The sequence below is a fragment of the Quercus robur genome, chromosome 2 (genome assembly GCF_932294415.1).
Source record: "Quercus robur chromosome 2, dhQueRobu3.1, whole genome shotgun sequence".
In the NCBI taxonomy this organism is placed as follows: domain Eukaryota; kingdom Viridiplantae; phylum Streptophyta; class Magnoliopsida; order Fagales; family Fagaceae; genus Quercus; species Quercus robur.
In genome coordinates, this window is record NC_065535.1 from 21,623,728 (window position 1) to 21,637,589 (window position 13,862).

Genomic DNA, 13,862 nt, shown 5'->3' on the forward strand with positions numbered 1-13,862 from the left:
AAATTATAACAAAAGATAAAAAGAAAGAAGGAGCTAGGTTTAGAAATCTTGTTGGAGATACTCTTAACTGGAGAGAGCAATCCTTTTTTTTTTTTTTTTTTTTTTTCGGAAAAGGGAGAGAGCAATCTATTAGGGTTCCATTAGTTATTGGAAAATTATTATGTACTCTCGGAATATCATAAATGCGTACTCTCTTCTTTCACATGAATGGTGGATCCTACCATGAATTTAATGAGTGAGACGTACGATTCATGTAAGAGGAGAAAATACACATTTATGATACTTGGGAGTATCTAATAATTTTCTGAGTTATTAGCTAAATTGCTGCTGAGGTGGATAATAATTGATGTGGCGGTCTCTAATTAGACCACCTAGATTATATTGTACAAATTGTATCAAAATCACGAGCCGATTCTCGAACTCTCTTTAAGTTTGTTTCTTCAAACAAACTGAACAAAAGTTTACAAAACGACGAAAGCATCCAAAATTCACCGAAAACCTTCTTCACTCTCGTCTCTTCTCTGCTGACACTCAACAGTTTCTCAGCTTCCATGGTAAGCATCTCTCTCTTCTTTTCTCGCTCTTTTCCATCTCCACTCTCTCATATATATCTCTCCGCGCAGGAACAGTCTCCGTCTCTCGAAGACTGCCTGAAGCTGTTGAAAGGAGAGCGAGATGAGCAGCGCCTCGCTGGTCTCCTCTTGGTCACCAAATTTTGCAAAGGCGACGACCTTAATTCTCTCCACAGGGTTTACGACGCCGTTGGACTTCACTTCCTCGATCGACTCCTCAGAACTGGTATTTCCTATATCTATCTCCTCTTTCTCATCCAAGAAGAAAAAAATTAAAAAAAAAATGTTGAAAACTGGTTCAAATTACTTGTCTTTTTAAAGGAATGGGAAAAGGAAGCAGTAGTGAGAGTGAGAGCGGGAGTAAGGCCGATAATCGCGACGCATACTTGCAGCTATCTGTAACAGTTCTTGCTGCCTTCTGTCGTGTTCCTGAAATCGCCTCTTCAAAAGACATGTCTTTGAAGATTCCTCTCATTCTCGAAATAATGTCCAATCAGTAAGCTTTAATCCCCAATTCCTTTCATATGTATCGATGATTCGAAAATAGAAAAAGGCTCCTTCTTTTTCTTGATAATATAAATTGGAATATAAGTATATAACTATCAAATTTTTGCATATTGTGGCATGAACTTTAGTTTTTATTGAGAAGTACTTTGGTGGGAATAGGCGCTTCTAGATTTGGTTAGAAAGCTAATGTGGTTTAGGATATACTGTTTAGAGGTTTTCCTGGTACACCGTGACACTAGATTTTGGGTACTAGTCTTTTAGAGGCCAAAAGATTATATATTTTTTCTTTAATAAATGTTTAATATTTCTTAACTTCTTATTAAATGGTTCATACTTTACATTTACATTACAAAAGTGGGGAGCAAAGAAACACTTGTGTAAGGAAGTTAGGTTTGTTTACATGGATGTGTGTTTAAAGCAAAATGATTGATCTTGACTGTCTGATTAATCATCATTAGGGTGAGATCAAAGAAAGCTGCCTTACATGGTTACTTAGTCATGTGTACAATATATATATAAAATTTAGTAGTGTTGAGTAATTTGGCTGATGGGTATTAGAAGAAGGTGAGTGCTAGAAAAAAAAAAGTGCATTGTTGAAATAATGCTGAAAAGATGTGGTGTCCTATGACTTGGACAAAAACTTTAGTGCTGCTTTGTTTGAACTGGTTCAATAGTCAATAGGTTTTTGTAGTCTTGGTAATTGGATTAAGGCTTTGTCCGGGATTTGATGCTTGTGTGCTGGTTTTTCTTAATGATATCAGCTTATCTTGTCAAATTTTTCTTGATAAGTAATTATCTCATGGATGTGTGATGCCTTTAAGGTTATTGATGTGTTTTTTGTTTCCAAGGATTTGTTTGGACAGCCTAGTAATGAACCAGTTGTAAAAAGAACAACTGGACCTATTTGATGGTATCGAGATTTTCACTATTGCCTTTATTCTAACAAAATGCGTTCTTTATTTTTTTTTTTTTTAAAAAAGAAGAAGAAGAAGAAGATAAGTGACTATCTTATTCTTCTCAATGCACATTATTTTCCAAAAGTTTCGGGTTCTATATTAAAGATTGAAAGGTGTCTTCTTGCTTGGTCTAGGAATTGAGTTTTTGATATATACTGTTGAGACGTAGTTGATTGTTGATTTGTGGACTTCCTCCCTTGTTCAGATCAGGCTCATCTGTGCTTGAAGAATGCTATGAATTTCTGTACCTGGTATCAACTGCTTCTGAAGATGGAATTGTGACATTGTATGAATCTGGAGGGATGAAAGTTCTGGCTTCTCAAGTATCTACTTTTCCAGATGGTAATTATTATTAGTATCCTTGAGTCTGGATTAAATTCTACTGATGGCCTGGTAGGAATCATGCTTATCATTTCTACTCATATTCTGGAGCCAATTCGTATGCAAATTGCTTTGCTGCATACTGAATATGTGTGAAAGAGTGAGGTCTGAGTGTGTAGAAACTGCTTTCTTTTGGAGTGTTTTGTCACGATTAACCATTTACAGTGTTTTGCATCCTCCTTTGTATTTTTTTATTGGGTAGAATACGTATTAGATGCTTGGGATTATGGATTTGTGATCCTTTATTTTAATTTTCAAAAAAGTAATGTGATGCAAATGTTTTGCAGATTCTCATCTAATGGAGATAGCTGTGAAACTTATGCTGTTAATACTAAGTAAGCTGCCTTTGGACATCGTTACTAATGACTATTTATCTGAGCTCTCAGTGATTGTAAGTTTATGTTTTTGATTGCCATTTTAACAATTTTCAATGTTTTTTTGGTCTACTAAATATTTTTAGACTTGGTTTCTATGATTATTATTTTTTTTTAAAGGAAGACCAACATTGAAAATCTGTCATTTTTTTTTAGGTGGTGACAATGGCAAGACCATTTGCCATGTTGCAAAACGCCCTGAAATTTGAAGTGCTCCACCTACTCTCTACTATCCTCTCCTCAAAATATTTGGTATGCAATCATGTTTCCAGTGTCAGTTTCATCTATACTAGCTTTAATGATACAAGGTTTGTTGCCATCGTTCATAAACTCAGTTACACTCATGAAAGCTCCATTAGTCCAAATTAAATTGTAGGACATTTTATACATTGGTTGGGTAACTGCAGCTGTAACCCTTGACTATATCTAATCTGGTTCTTAGGGTATGACACTAAATTTTAAATTTGAGCGGTTTCCTGAGCTTTGGACTCCAGAGCATTTACTTGATTCAATTCATGATATACTTTCTTTTTTTCTTCTTGTTTTTATTGGTAAGTGACACACGTACTCAGTGCAGTGGGTCTTGAACCCATGACACAACCTCACCCTTCACCTTGCTCTTACATGGGAAAGAGGAGCCATTTGTGTTAGAGTTCATTGCTTTATGATGTACTCTTATTATTTTTCTTTAATTGGTAAGTTAGACATGCCCAATGGGTTTTGAACCTCTGATTTCTCTTAATACCCTTTCTAGGGAGGAAATGCCATTTGAGTTAAAGCTCATTGGATTTAATTCATGATATACTTACTAATAAACCTTAACGTCTGTGATTTAAGCATGAATGTAATATTATTATAGAGTTTTAGGCTAATCCATTAATGTTCTCTGTAGGTGACATTTATAACTGCATCAGAATCTATATCTGTTCCTTTTAGATTCAGATCATGAAGTTGCAAGAGTCATGTTTATTATCCTTGCATAGTAATATTTTCATCTTTGTGTTGTCATGTATATGATTTGACTCAACCAACTTTGAAAATGATTATGTTATGTTCTTGGTATCTTCAGGCACCACTTCATGATGCTCTTCGTGTTATGCCAAATGGCACTTGGTCAAATCATATGCGTAATGGTATTGCAGCGATCTTACATAGTCGTGTTGGTATGTTGAACTATTGGTCTTTCATACCACCCCCCCCCCCCCCCCACCCTCCCCTTTATGTAAAATTTGTTAGATTTTTTTTTTTGGTAATTACATAATTTTATTTAAAAGGGAAGAGAATTCAAATATACAATGTGTAGATTTGAACCACTCCTAAATATTTATGATCTAAATTTGTCACAAGATTTGAACCACTCCTAGATATATATTAACACTCATTATATGTGAGATATGTTCTATAAATTGTACAAAATTTGATGTAGTTTTATAATTTAAGAACCATAAAAGGTTTTTGTATGTTACCTCATTTTTTCTGGATGTTGCATTTGAAGAGGCATTTGCCTGAAGAATACGCTGAGCACACTGCAAGTGGTGTCTAATTTTGTGGCTTATAGCCTAGCCCTTGTTGATAATGTTCTTATCTTTCATGATTGTAATTGTTGAATGTTGACTGTACATCAATTTCTGGATTCTGATTGTAGAGTTGACTCAAAGAGTCTTGAAAACTTTGGAAGTCCTTAATTAAAAGATCACAAATAGACAATGTTCTAATAATATTTAAATTGACTATTGGGGTTTTGTTGAAGTCTAACAAATTGTATTCCCACGGACATAGGTGCTTTTTTTTTTTTGACAAAATTTAGTTACAAAATTGATTGTAGCCTTAAGCTACAACCTTACTCTATATCTTTTTATTAGAGGTGAATTTTGACAAATCCACTATTAAATTACATTTTCTTCTTATATCCTCCATGTTTGCAAGATTCTAGAAAATTAAAGATCAATAAATATGTCGTCAATATATTGTTTAAATTGCAAATTTTTGTAATTTAAAATTATGCGTAAAATATAAGCTTATAGATTATATAGTAAATAATATCCATTTGGCACAAAATTTAATATGTGTATTAAGAGCGTAAAGAACATGCAATCCATCGATTATATTTTCAAAATATGTAGTAATGTTAATTGTTTTAAAGGAAGTTATAGCTTTAGACTACAACCAATTTTATAACTAAACTTTTTCCTTTTTTTTTTTTAATATATGGTAATAAGGTGAAGTTATTAGAAGAGTTAGAAGGTTCTGTCCTGACTTCTTCTTTTGATAGCTTTTCTAAGAGTGGCCCTGTAATCAGCTGTCAGTTTTGCAGAATGAGCATCTTTAAGCATCATCTGTTCTTTACTCTGAATTAATGCTGTTCAAAAATTAATTATTTTTTTCCTCATTAAGACTCAATGAATAAATTATATTTGTTATGGATTGCTTTATGTGTGGCTGGATTGCCTGCTGTATTGTGTTATGGTTATTTCACTTTTTGGGGTTAGTAGTGTAATTCCAACTTTGGTTGCCAGTAAGTTTCTTGAAAAGTTGGCCATTAATGGGTTTGTCGGATGTAAGGTGCAAATTTGGAATGCAGCACCTCTATGTTTATAAAATTGATATAGATGAACATTCAGGATGTTAAGATGGAATTACATAGTTGAAAGGATCTGTGTTAATATATTTCCTTTGTTCCCCCTTTTTGTTTTTGGTGTCAAAAAAGAGGTGTGATAAGATTTCGTAGAATGGGTTCTGTAAACAAAGTGAATTCCCCCATTTTAAATTGCTAGAGTAAAATGATAATTCAGAAAAAGGAAAAGGTAAATAAGCACATCATATAAGTCTGTATATTTTTGATGATTCGATAATTGGTGGTTGGGGGATTTGAACTCTCAATGTCTCCTTTTGATACACCATGAGGTGCCAATTGAGATACAAGGCTCTTAGTCATATATATACATATATTTGCAGTGTCCATAATTTTTTATTTTCTGGATGTAGCTGTTGATCTTTATTTTTGTGTCACTCCTGTGCAGCACCTGCTGAAAGGCTTGAGGCCCTTATGTTGGCTGAGGCTATGGTATCAATACTTGGGGAGCACTGGTTGATGGGGAAAATAAACTTGCCTGATAAAGAGGATCCCATTCCTGTTGACAGGTAAGCTGTAAATGTAAATACTATGGTTTTTAGAGCCATTCATATTAAATGTGCAGGTAGTTCACTTTCAATTTTTTTTTTCTTCACCTCATTCTTTTGTCAGGTTTCTGTTGCTTGTCTTAGAGCAATCAAGGGTTGAAGTTGCTGTTTTGCTGAATGAGCTTGCCTACTTGAAATACGAAGCCTCTAAGAGTTCTTCATCCACTGCTCAGACAATTCTTTCAAAGCAAAGACATGTGGCTATTGCCTTTTCCTTGATGGAGAAGATCATTAAATTAATATCAAATGCTAGTGAAAATGAAGGTATGTAAGAGATTCTTAGAGTAGCTAGTATGTGATTTCAATCTGCTTTTGATTAGTTATGGGTTTGCGAATATTTAGTGTACTTGCATTCACTTGAGTCAGGCAATCACAATATTTATTTAACATACATTCCCTCACTAATGATTTTTATATTTGTATAAGAATGATCATTACATTTCACTAAAAAAATGTTGATATACTGTTATGCTGTTACGCTTCACATATTTCCTCAAAATTGTGCACCTTTCTTTAAGTTAACGAATTTTATTGTTTTGTCACTTAGTATGATAATAAGCTATTATATGTGACATAAAATGCTGCTGGTGACATGAACTTCTATGATCTTGAGAACTTTTAACCAGTGTATATGTGCATCTGTGTCTGTAATATATGTACGAGGATAAGTGGTGGTACACCGGTTTGATAGTTGTCCATTTAAACCTAGTTACTGGTGCCAGGCCCATCAACTAGGGTTTTTATTGTAGGTTTCTAGCTTGGCCAACCTTTAGGTCACTTAGGTCAATAGCTAGGTCAACCTTAACTGCAGCATGGGTTGGAGCATGGATGTGCACTTTAGGCTACTTAGTGACCCATTATTCATGCTATTTAACTTTCTTCTCAAAATTTTCATTCCCTCTTTCTGGATACGGTGATTTCTTTACCTTGTTGCTTACACCTCATTTGAGTTGTAAGGGAGCCCTATACTATCAACTGTGTTTTGCTGTTTCTTCTAGGCGATCTCAATCATCTTTGTGGAATCATTCACAGGGGACCTTATTGATGAAAGCACTTTCACAAATGTGATCAGGGCACTTAATGAGACAATTAGTGTTGTCTTAGAGTATTTACAAGATGCAAAGGTATGGTAGTGATTTGATAGCATTAAGATTTTATGTGCTGGCTTTGTGAATTCACTGTTGTGATTATACAGGAACATGGACAAAGGAAAGGAGATGATCTTCTTGCTTCAGTCCGGATTATTGGGAGGTATCTTCTGACCATTATCTCCCTTGGAATAAAGTTTCCAACTTTGTTGATTTCTTAGTAGAAGAGTTTCAACAGACTAGAACAGCATGAAATATCATACATCTTCCTATTTTTAATCTACTTGGTAATATTGAGAGCCATGTTGCTCAGACTACAGGTACGTTTGTAGGGTCTTGACTCCCCTAGTACCTGAAAATTAAGATACGGCCAACACTTTTAGCATAGGTAGAGGTAAATGTATTGCAATAGAGACAGTAGTACATATATGTGCTAGATAATTGAATCAAGCAATCAATTTCTAAACAAATATATAATTAGATTATGAAGTTCAACTAGTTGACACCTCCTGGTGTTTCCAAAGAAGAAATCCAGGGTTCAAAGTTAAAAAGATAATAAGTATAAATAATTGACATAATTGTGCTAATATGCATCATCACGTCCTTTGATTGGTAAACCACCCAGATTCATGCCTAACTGTCTGAAATCCTAGCAAAGGGGATTTGTAATTACTTAAGAAATTAATTGTATAACAAAGGATTTGGAGAACATTTGGTAAATAATCCTCTCTTTCTTGTGGAAAAATATGCTCACTTTAGCAGGGATCATGAGATTTGTGGGTTATTTATAGTATGCGGTTGGGGATGGTACTTGAGCAAGGTTCTCGGGTAAGGTTCTAGCATGATTTATGGTGTGGGAATCAATTATTGAAAGAAATGTGTTTTGAGTTGTATGCCATTGCAATTGACAGGGATGCTTTAATTACCTCTTACTTGGAGACTCAAAATAAAGAGAGCTACATGCTCATGAAATATTAGGTTTATTTCTGATGTTAATGATTGGGAATTAGTATCAGTTGACTCTAATATTCCAAGTAGCGAGGGTCCTGCTTTCATATGGTCAACGTTGAATGGTAATGGTAGATTTGATGTTCATTCACATTCTGCTCTAAAAGGCTTAAGAGAAGTGATGTTTCCCTGGAAAAGCATTTGGCATGCAAAGGCTCCAAAAAGGATAGCTTTTTTGTGTGGACAACAACATGGGCCACGGGGGAAGATCTAATAGGAAATAATCTGATTAAAAGAGGAATCACTTTGGTAATATGGTGTTGTATGTGCTGCAGGAGTAACTAGACCATGGACCATTTGCTATAGCATTATGATGTAGCATATGATTATGGACTTCTATCTTTTAATCATTTGGGTTCATTGGGTTATGTCCAAGAGTGTTGCTGAGATATTCTCTAGTTTGAGAAATTGGTTTGGTAAACATTCTTCTTTTGTTTGGAACCTAGCCCATTATGCTTATTGGGGACTTTGTGGAGGTAGAGGAATCAATGTACATTTAAGAGGGTGGTCTAAGTTGTTTATCTGAAATTGTCTCTTATTTTCACTGTTCGAATGGTCTTGTGGTTTGGACCCCTACTGAGTTAGAATACATTGTAAATTTCAAGATCTTATTTCATTTAGATTGTAATTCTCATTCTTTGTAGTTTTTTTTTATTACTTATTATTAAAAAAAAAAAAAAGGTTGGACACATATTCCATAACCCAGGTTATGTTGTGTCTAAACAAGTATGCCGCAGTGCCAGCATATTGCAGTATGAGCAACATATTTTAGGGGATAAAAGAAAGGTGAAACTCTTATGAAATTAATAGAGAGTATTCAAGCTTCCAACAGAAATATCAATTGACCATACACATGAGCACATGCATTGTGCACACACTTTCAGGGACCCAGTTGCTCACATTGTTTCTTTGATCTTTATTTGATTGGTCACATGCATGGGGCTTTACTAACAGAGTAACAGTAACTCCATCCCTGAATTTGTATAGTCCTGACACTTTAGGCTTCTTTGTGTGCATTACTATGTACATGGAGTAGTCTCTTTTCCAATTAAATTTTATAACTTATATAAATAAAAACTTGTTTAAGCTTTCTGTGCAACAATGTAGTTCTTTCTTCTTTTCTTTTCTTTTTTTCTTTTTTTGAGGAAAAAGTTTATTAACAGTATGACATTCAAACATTTGAAAAAAAGAAGAAGAAGAAACTAGCTATCAACTAGTGGCCTTGTGGTTAAATTGTTATTATGAGATGCCTCATCATGGGAAAAAACATGATTGAGTTTTGCTAGTTTCTTTCACCTCAGCTGGCCAATGGCTTGTAGAGGCAATGGGGTGTTGGGTCATATTTTGTCTTGTCTAATTATTTAGAGATTGTTAATTAGAACTCATAGGAGAAATTCAATATGGCTTTTAGAGTTGTGTGTATGTGTATAATATGCTGTGCTAAGGAGGTAATAGAGGTTAGCAATATTTAGTGAAAAGGGTATGTTAATGGTTTTTTTCTTTCTTACTTATCAAAAAAAGAAAATATTTAGTGAAAAGGGTTTTGCTTCATGCATTCCTTTGATTTCCCCTGGAAAGAGAAATTTCTATCTATACATGTGATAAATTATTCATTTTATGACATCTGATAGAGAGAATATTACAGAAATATACTAAGAACTGGGCTGACTTTCTGGATCCTTTTCTAAGTTGTGATTTAATCTGAAAAGATTCTCCAATAAACTTATATGTGCTTGTATCAGCTATCTTGCAGAAACACCCATTGCATGCGAAGTGAAGGTCAGAGAACTATTAGAGTATATGCTTTCGATTGAAGGTGAAGATGAACAAAGGTTTAACAGTTTTCAAAATATTATTGTTTGATGGACTGATGTTTGTTCTTTGGTTTTTGTTTCCTCTCTCTCTCTCTCTCTCTTTTTGGGCAAGTTCATGTGTTGGGTTTTTGGGGGATGGATTCTGGGGTTGTTTCTTTACTTGGAGAATGACCTTTGCTTAAATTATTTCTGAATGGCAGTCCTTTCTACTCCATATGTTTTTTGCTTCCAATGTTGTGTCAAATAACAATGAAGATTGAAGGTTGCAAAGCTTTGGCTTCTTCTGGAGGGCATAAAGCTGTAAGTCTGTGCATTATTTTAATTGATGTATTTCTAAGTTGAAAAGAAAGATAATGCATCCTTGTAACATAATTTGATTGTTGAGGGTGTCCTTCATTTTCATGATGGCTTGCTTTTTTTTTCTATTATTTTTAATTTCTGTCAATATTTTACGATGGCACCATGAGGATATCCACTAGATGCTCACAATATTCTAAAGTCAAAATTTAGAAAGGTTGAAAAAATGAATATACTTTTACATGTACAGATGCATTGTCATGACTTGATCTGTTAAGTATACATTTTTAGCATATTAATTTTATGTGCAGGTTATGGAATGCCTCATAAAATTGATTGGACCTAATAATTACGTGGTTGAGAACAGCAGTTGTGTCTTCTTGGCATGTGATACAATCATGAATCTACTATTGAAGGTGGTGTACTGCTGACATCATAGCCAGAAGATGTGTTTTATGATATTGGTATGCAAAAGATTAACAATTTTGCTTCTTTTCGTAAACAGAGAGAGCAAGCACGGTTGTCGTTGGATGAATCAACTTTTGTTCATCTTTTGAAAGCATTGGCATATTGGACAGGTACTCTCTTCTCTATACAGTCTCCATCTACAAATCTTCATCAGCATTGGGAACACTATTGTCTGATTCTTCTGTAATTCAGTGGAAGATAAGACTCCCCACCCCCCCCCCCCCCCCCCCCCCGCCCCTAGTTTGGCTTGGTTTTGTTACCATCTGTTTTAATAATTTTCAATGAGTTCCTACCTTTGTATTCACCACAGTGCTCATGTTGAATAGAAGGTGGTCCTGACTCCTGAATTTCATTTTATTTTTATATCTAAAAATGAATTCATTAAAGAAGGTGCAACCTGAAAAATAACCGGACTAGATATAGGGTTACAGTTCATGGATGGAAAATCAATTAATAGAGCTCAATGTTCTAGGAAATTTAGTTTTTGAGAGCTGTGAGAGTAGGGTGGAACACTTATCACTGTTATTTCATTGGTGAGGAAGTTTGGGGTGCTGGAACTTGTAATAATAATGTCATTTCTATTGCTAAAGGAAGAATGAAACATTCATTTGATAGTGGGCTCTCCCCATTTGGGACTAATGTTCATAAAATCATGTAGTCCAACGTTAACCTTCATTCATATCAGTATTTTCTTGTTCAAACTTATTTTGTCTTCTTTATTTTTTGATAGATAATGAAAAAATTTATTAAGAAAAAAATAGCCAACCTGAGTACATTGGAGGTGTATTGTGGGGGCAAAAATCAAGAACCAAAATTACGATGATCAAGTAACAGAGGAAGAGAAAAACAAGAAAAATGCGACAGAGCCACACTCCAAACAAGGAGAGTGTGTAAGAAAAAGGACTTAATTTCTAGCAAGGACCGTTCACATCCCTCAAAACAGGAAGCATTTCTTTCCCTCCAAATACACAACATCAAATAGTATGGCACAAGTCTCCAAAGATCTATATTGCGACGCCGCCCAAACTTATTGTCTTCTGTTTACATTTACATAATTAAATCATTGTTCCACTCAAAACAAACCCCATATACTACCTCTTTTTATCTCCTAACTAGAAATTGACTTGAATGATAAAAGTCAATTTGAATAATTCAGAACTCAGAGGCTTTTTAAAAATAAAATTAAATACAAAAAAAAAAAAAAAAAACCTTCAATAAAAGAAAACCTAAATGACTTGACTCTTAATCTTATAAACTGGAAACACCGAGCATTGTCACTAAATTTGAAATAAATAGATCCGAGAGGGATGGGCTGTTGTGGTCTGACAACTGTGTTGCAAATTTAACAAGAAGCTGTGTAAGATCCCTTAAATTTATGATGTTTTGTTCTTGCACATACTATTTCTGTCTGTGTTTTAGGCAGAACACCTAATCTTATTTTATTTTATTTTTTTCCTTTAGAAAGAAATTTTGCAGTCATGTGTCTTAGTTAAAATTTTTGAACTTGGTTTCAGAGGGTACTGAAGACTCATCAATTCTTATGATGGCTTCGAGCATTTGTGCACTGATATTTGATTTTACATCAGAGGAGGCTCTTCTTAATCATCCAAGCTTTGATACTAGCTCTCTTAATAGTCTGTCTAGGCTCATTGCAAGAAGTTTGGCTTTATATGAGCAGGTAAACTGCATGGTGTTTGAAGTGTTATTTTAGGCATCATAATTTTTATTTTTTAAATAATAAGTATTGCATGAATCTTTATGCTTAAGATGTGGGGCCCAGGCCTCACAAATTACCAGATCAATGGATTTGGGACATGAATTTGTTATGTGCTGCACAAAAATGGGATTGTGTTCCAGCTTATTAATTGTCCCTTATTTAATTAATTGCAGGATATGTGTGATGATGCAAAAGAAGAAGCAGATCTTCATGAGATTGTTACTGCAGGTTTGTTTATTGTTTTACTATTAAGATTATGAATGCATCTGTTAACTATTACCACATCCACTCGGTTCCAAAATGAAAAAAAGAAAATCTAGACCTGCCTCTTTAAAATTGAAGTGGTCTTCTTCATGAAATGCATGCTATGACTAGGCAGTACAATTAATTACTGAACTGAGGATTTCTATATTATTGACCTTGAACCAACTTTAAAAAAAATAAAACTTTCATCTCTTTAAGAACCAACAAATGGCAAGTGGTTTTATGTTGTTTTCTATGCTCAACCTCATGCAGGATACTCTCGATGGGCTCATAGGTTCCCCCATATAAGAGCAGCAGTTGAGAGATAAATTAGATAAACTGGTTATGCTTCACTAGAGAAAACTTTATTTTGTTGCCAACTGCTTGGGGTAGGTTGCCTATACTTAGTTGTTTTTGGTGGTTCTGGATTAAACACGAATGGAAGAATTTTATAGTTTACTCCTTTGTGGAATTAATCAGATCGATAGAGGAAATCAGGAGGGGATCATCCTTGTTTTTCTACAATCTCTGTGCACAGGATTCGGGATAGCTCACACTATGACGGTTTTTTTTTGGGTGAAGCTATCTTTCTATCCAACCTTCATGTAGTCATCATCCGTTGTTAGCCTCTTCTTTTTATTTTCTTTTTTCAAATTTTATGTATGTATGGTTTACTACTAGCTTTTAGATCTTTATATACATTTTTGTTTAATTAATGTCTCTTTTGTGTAGAGTTTATTTGTTACAAATGAAAAAAAGAGCAATTTCCTTGCTTACACATTATGGCATAGGGTGCTCTCTCTCTCTCTCTCTCTCTCTCTCTCTCTCTCTCTCTCTCTCTCTCTCTCATGGAGTGTGCTTGATTCATCATATATGGATGCATGCGTTGAATATTATCTTATGTATCTGACATACATATTCTCTCTCTCTCTCTCTCTCTCTCTCTCTCTCATGGAGTGTGCTCAACTCATCATGTATGGATGCATGCGTTGAGAATTATCTTATATATCCGCCATACATATTATCTCTCTCACACATCACATATGGGTATATAAGTATAACCCATATATGAAATAATTATTGTGTGCCAGAGTTTGTGGTTGTAAAAACATCCTCCGTAATTTCCAAAGTGCCCACGCAATTAGGAGGAAGTTTGTCAATTTTTGTAATAATAAATAAGATCTGGCTCTTCTGGTCTTGACATTCAGTCACTCATCTTCCTAATCAATGCGACGTGATGTTATCTAGCTACTGACC

At 34.5% G+C, this 13,862-nt stretch overlaps 1 protein-coding gene across 2 annotated transcripts; it reads left to right on the forward strand.

Annotated features, from left to right (window-relative positions):
* The first annotated feature begins 384 nt into the window (after window positions 1–384).
* On the forward strand, window positions 385–13,413 carry LOC126712875 (uncharacterized). Of its 2 annotated transcripts, XR_007651180.1 has the most exons (19): window positions 385–554; window positions 624–798; window positions 894–1,068; window positions 2,241–2,377; window positions 2,704–2,807; window positions 2,947–3,042; window positions 3,860–3,953; window positions 5,811–5,931; window positions 6,035–6,234; window positions 7,003–7,094; window positions 7,166–7,221; window positions 9,809–9,898; window positions 10,081–10,180; window positions 10,489–10,593; window positions 10,683–10,755; window positions 12,160–12,323; window positions 12,536–12,590; window positions 12,879–12,994; window positions 13,086–13,413. XR_007651180.1 is itself a non-coding variant. In XM_050412381.1 (18 exons), exons 1-18 carry the CDS (start codon window positions 552–554, stop codon window positions 12,932–12,934), a joined length of 1,896 nt encoding a protein of 631 aa, XP_050268338.1. In that variant the 5' UTR covers window positions 385–551; the 3' UTR covers window positions 12,935–13,413. The 2 variants fall into 2 exon arrangements, 1 of the variants encoding a protein (XP_050268338.1); XM_050412381.1 differs by having other exon boundaries at window positions 12,879–13,413.
* Window positions 13,414–13,862: the final 449 nt, after the last annotated feature.

Coding starts and splice junctions, on each gene's coding strand:
- LOC126712875 (XM_050412381.1), top strand. Junction 10,181..10,488: donor CTTCTGGAGGGCATAAAGCT/GTAAGTCTGTGC, acceptor TTTTATGTGCAG/GTTATGGAATGCCTCATAAA. Junction 12,591..12,878: donor TCATGAGATTGTTACTGCAG/GTTTGTTTATTG, acceptor AACCTCATGCAG/GATACTCTCGATGGGCTCAT.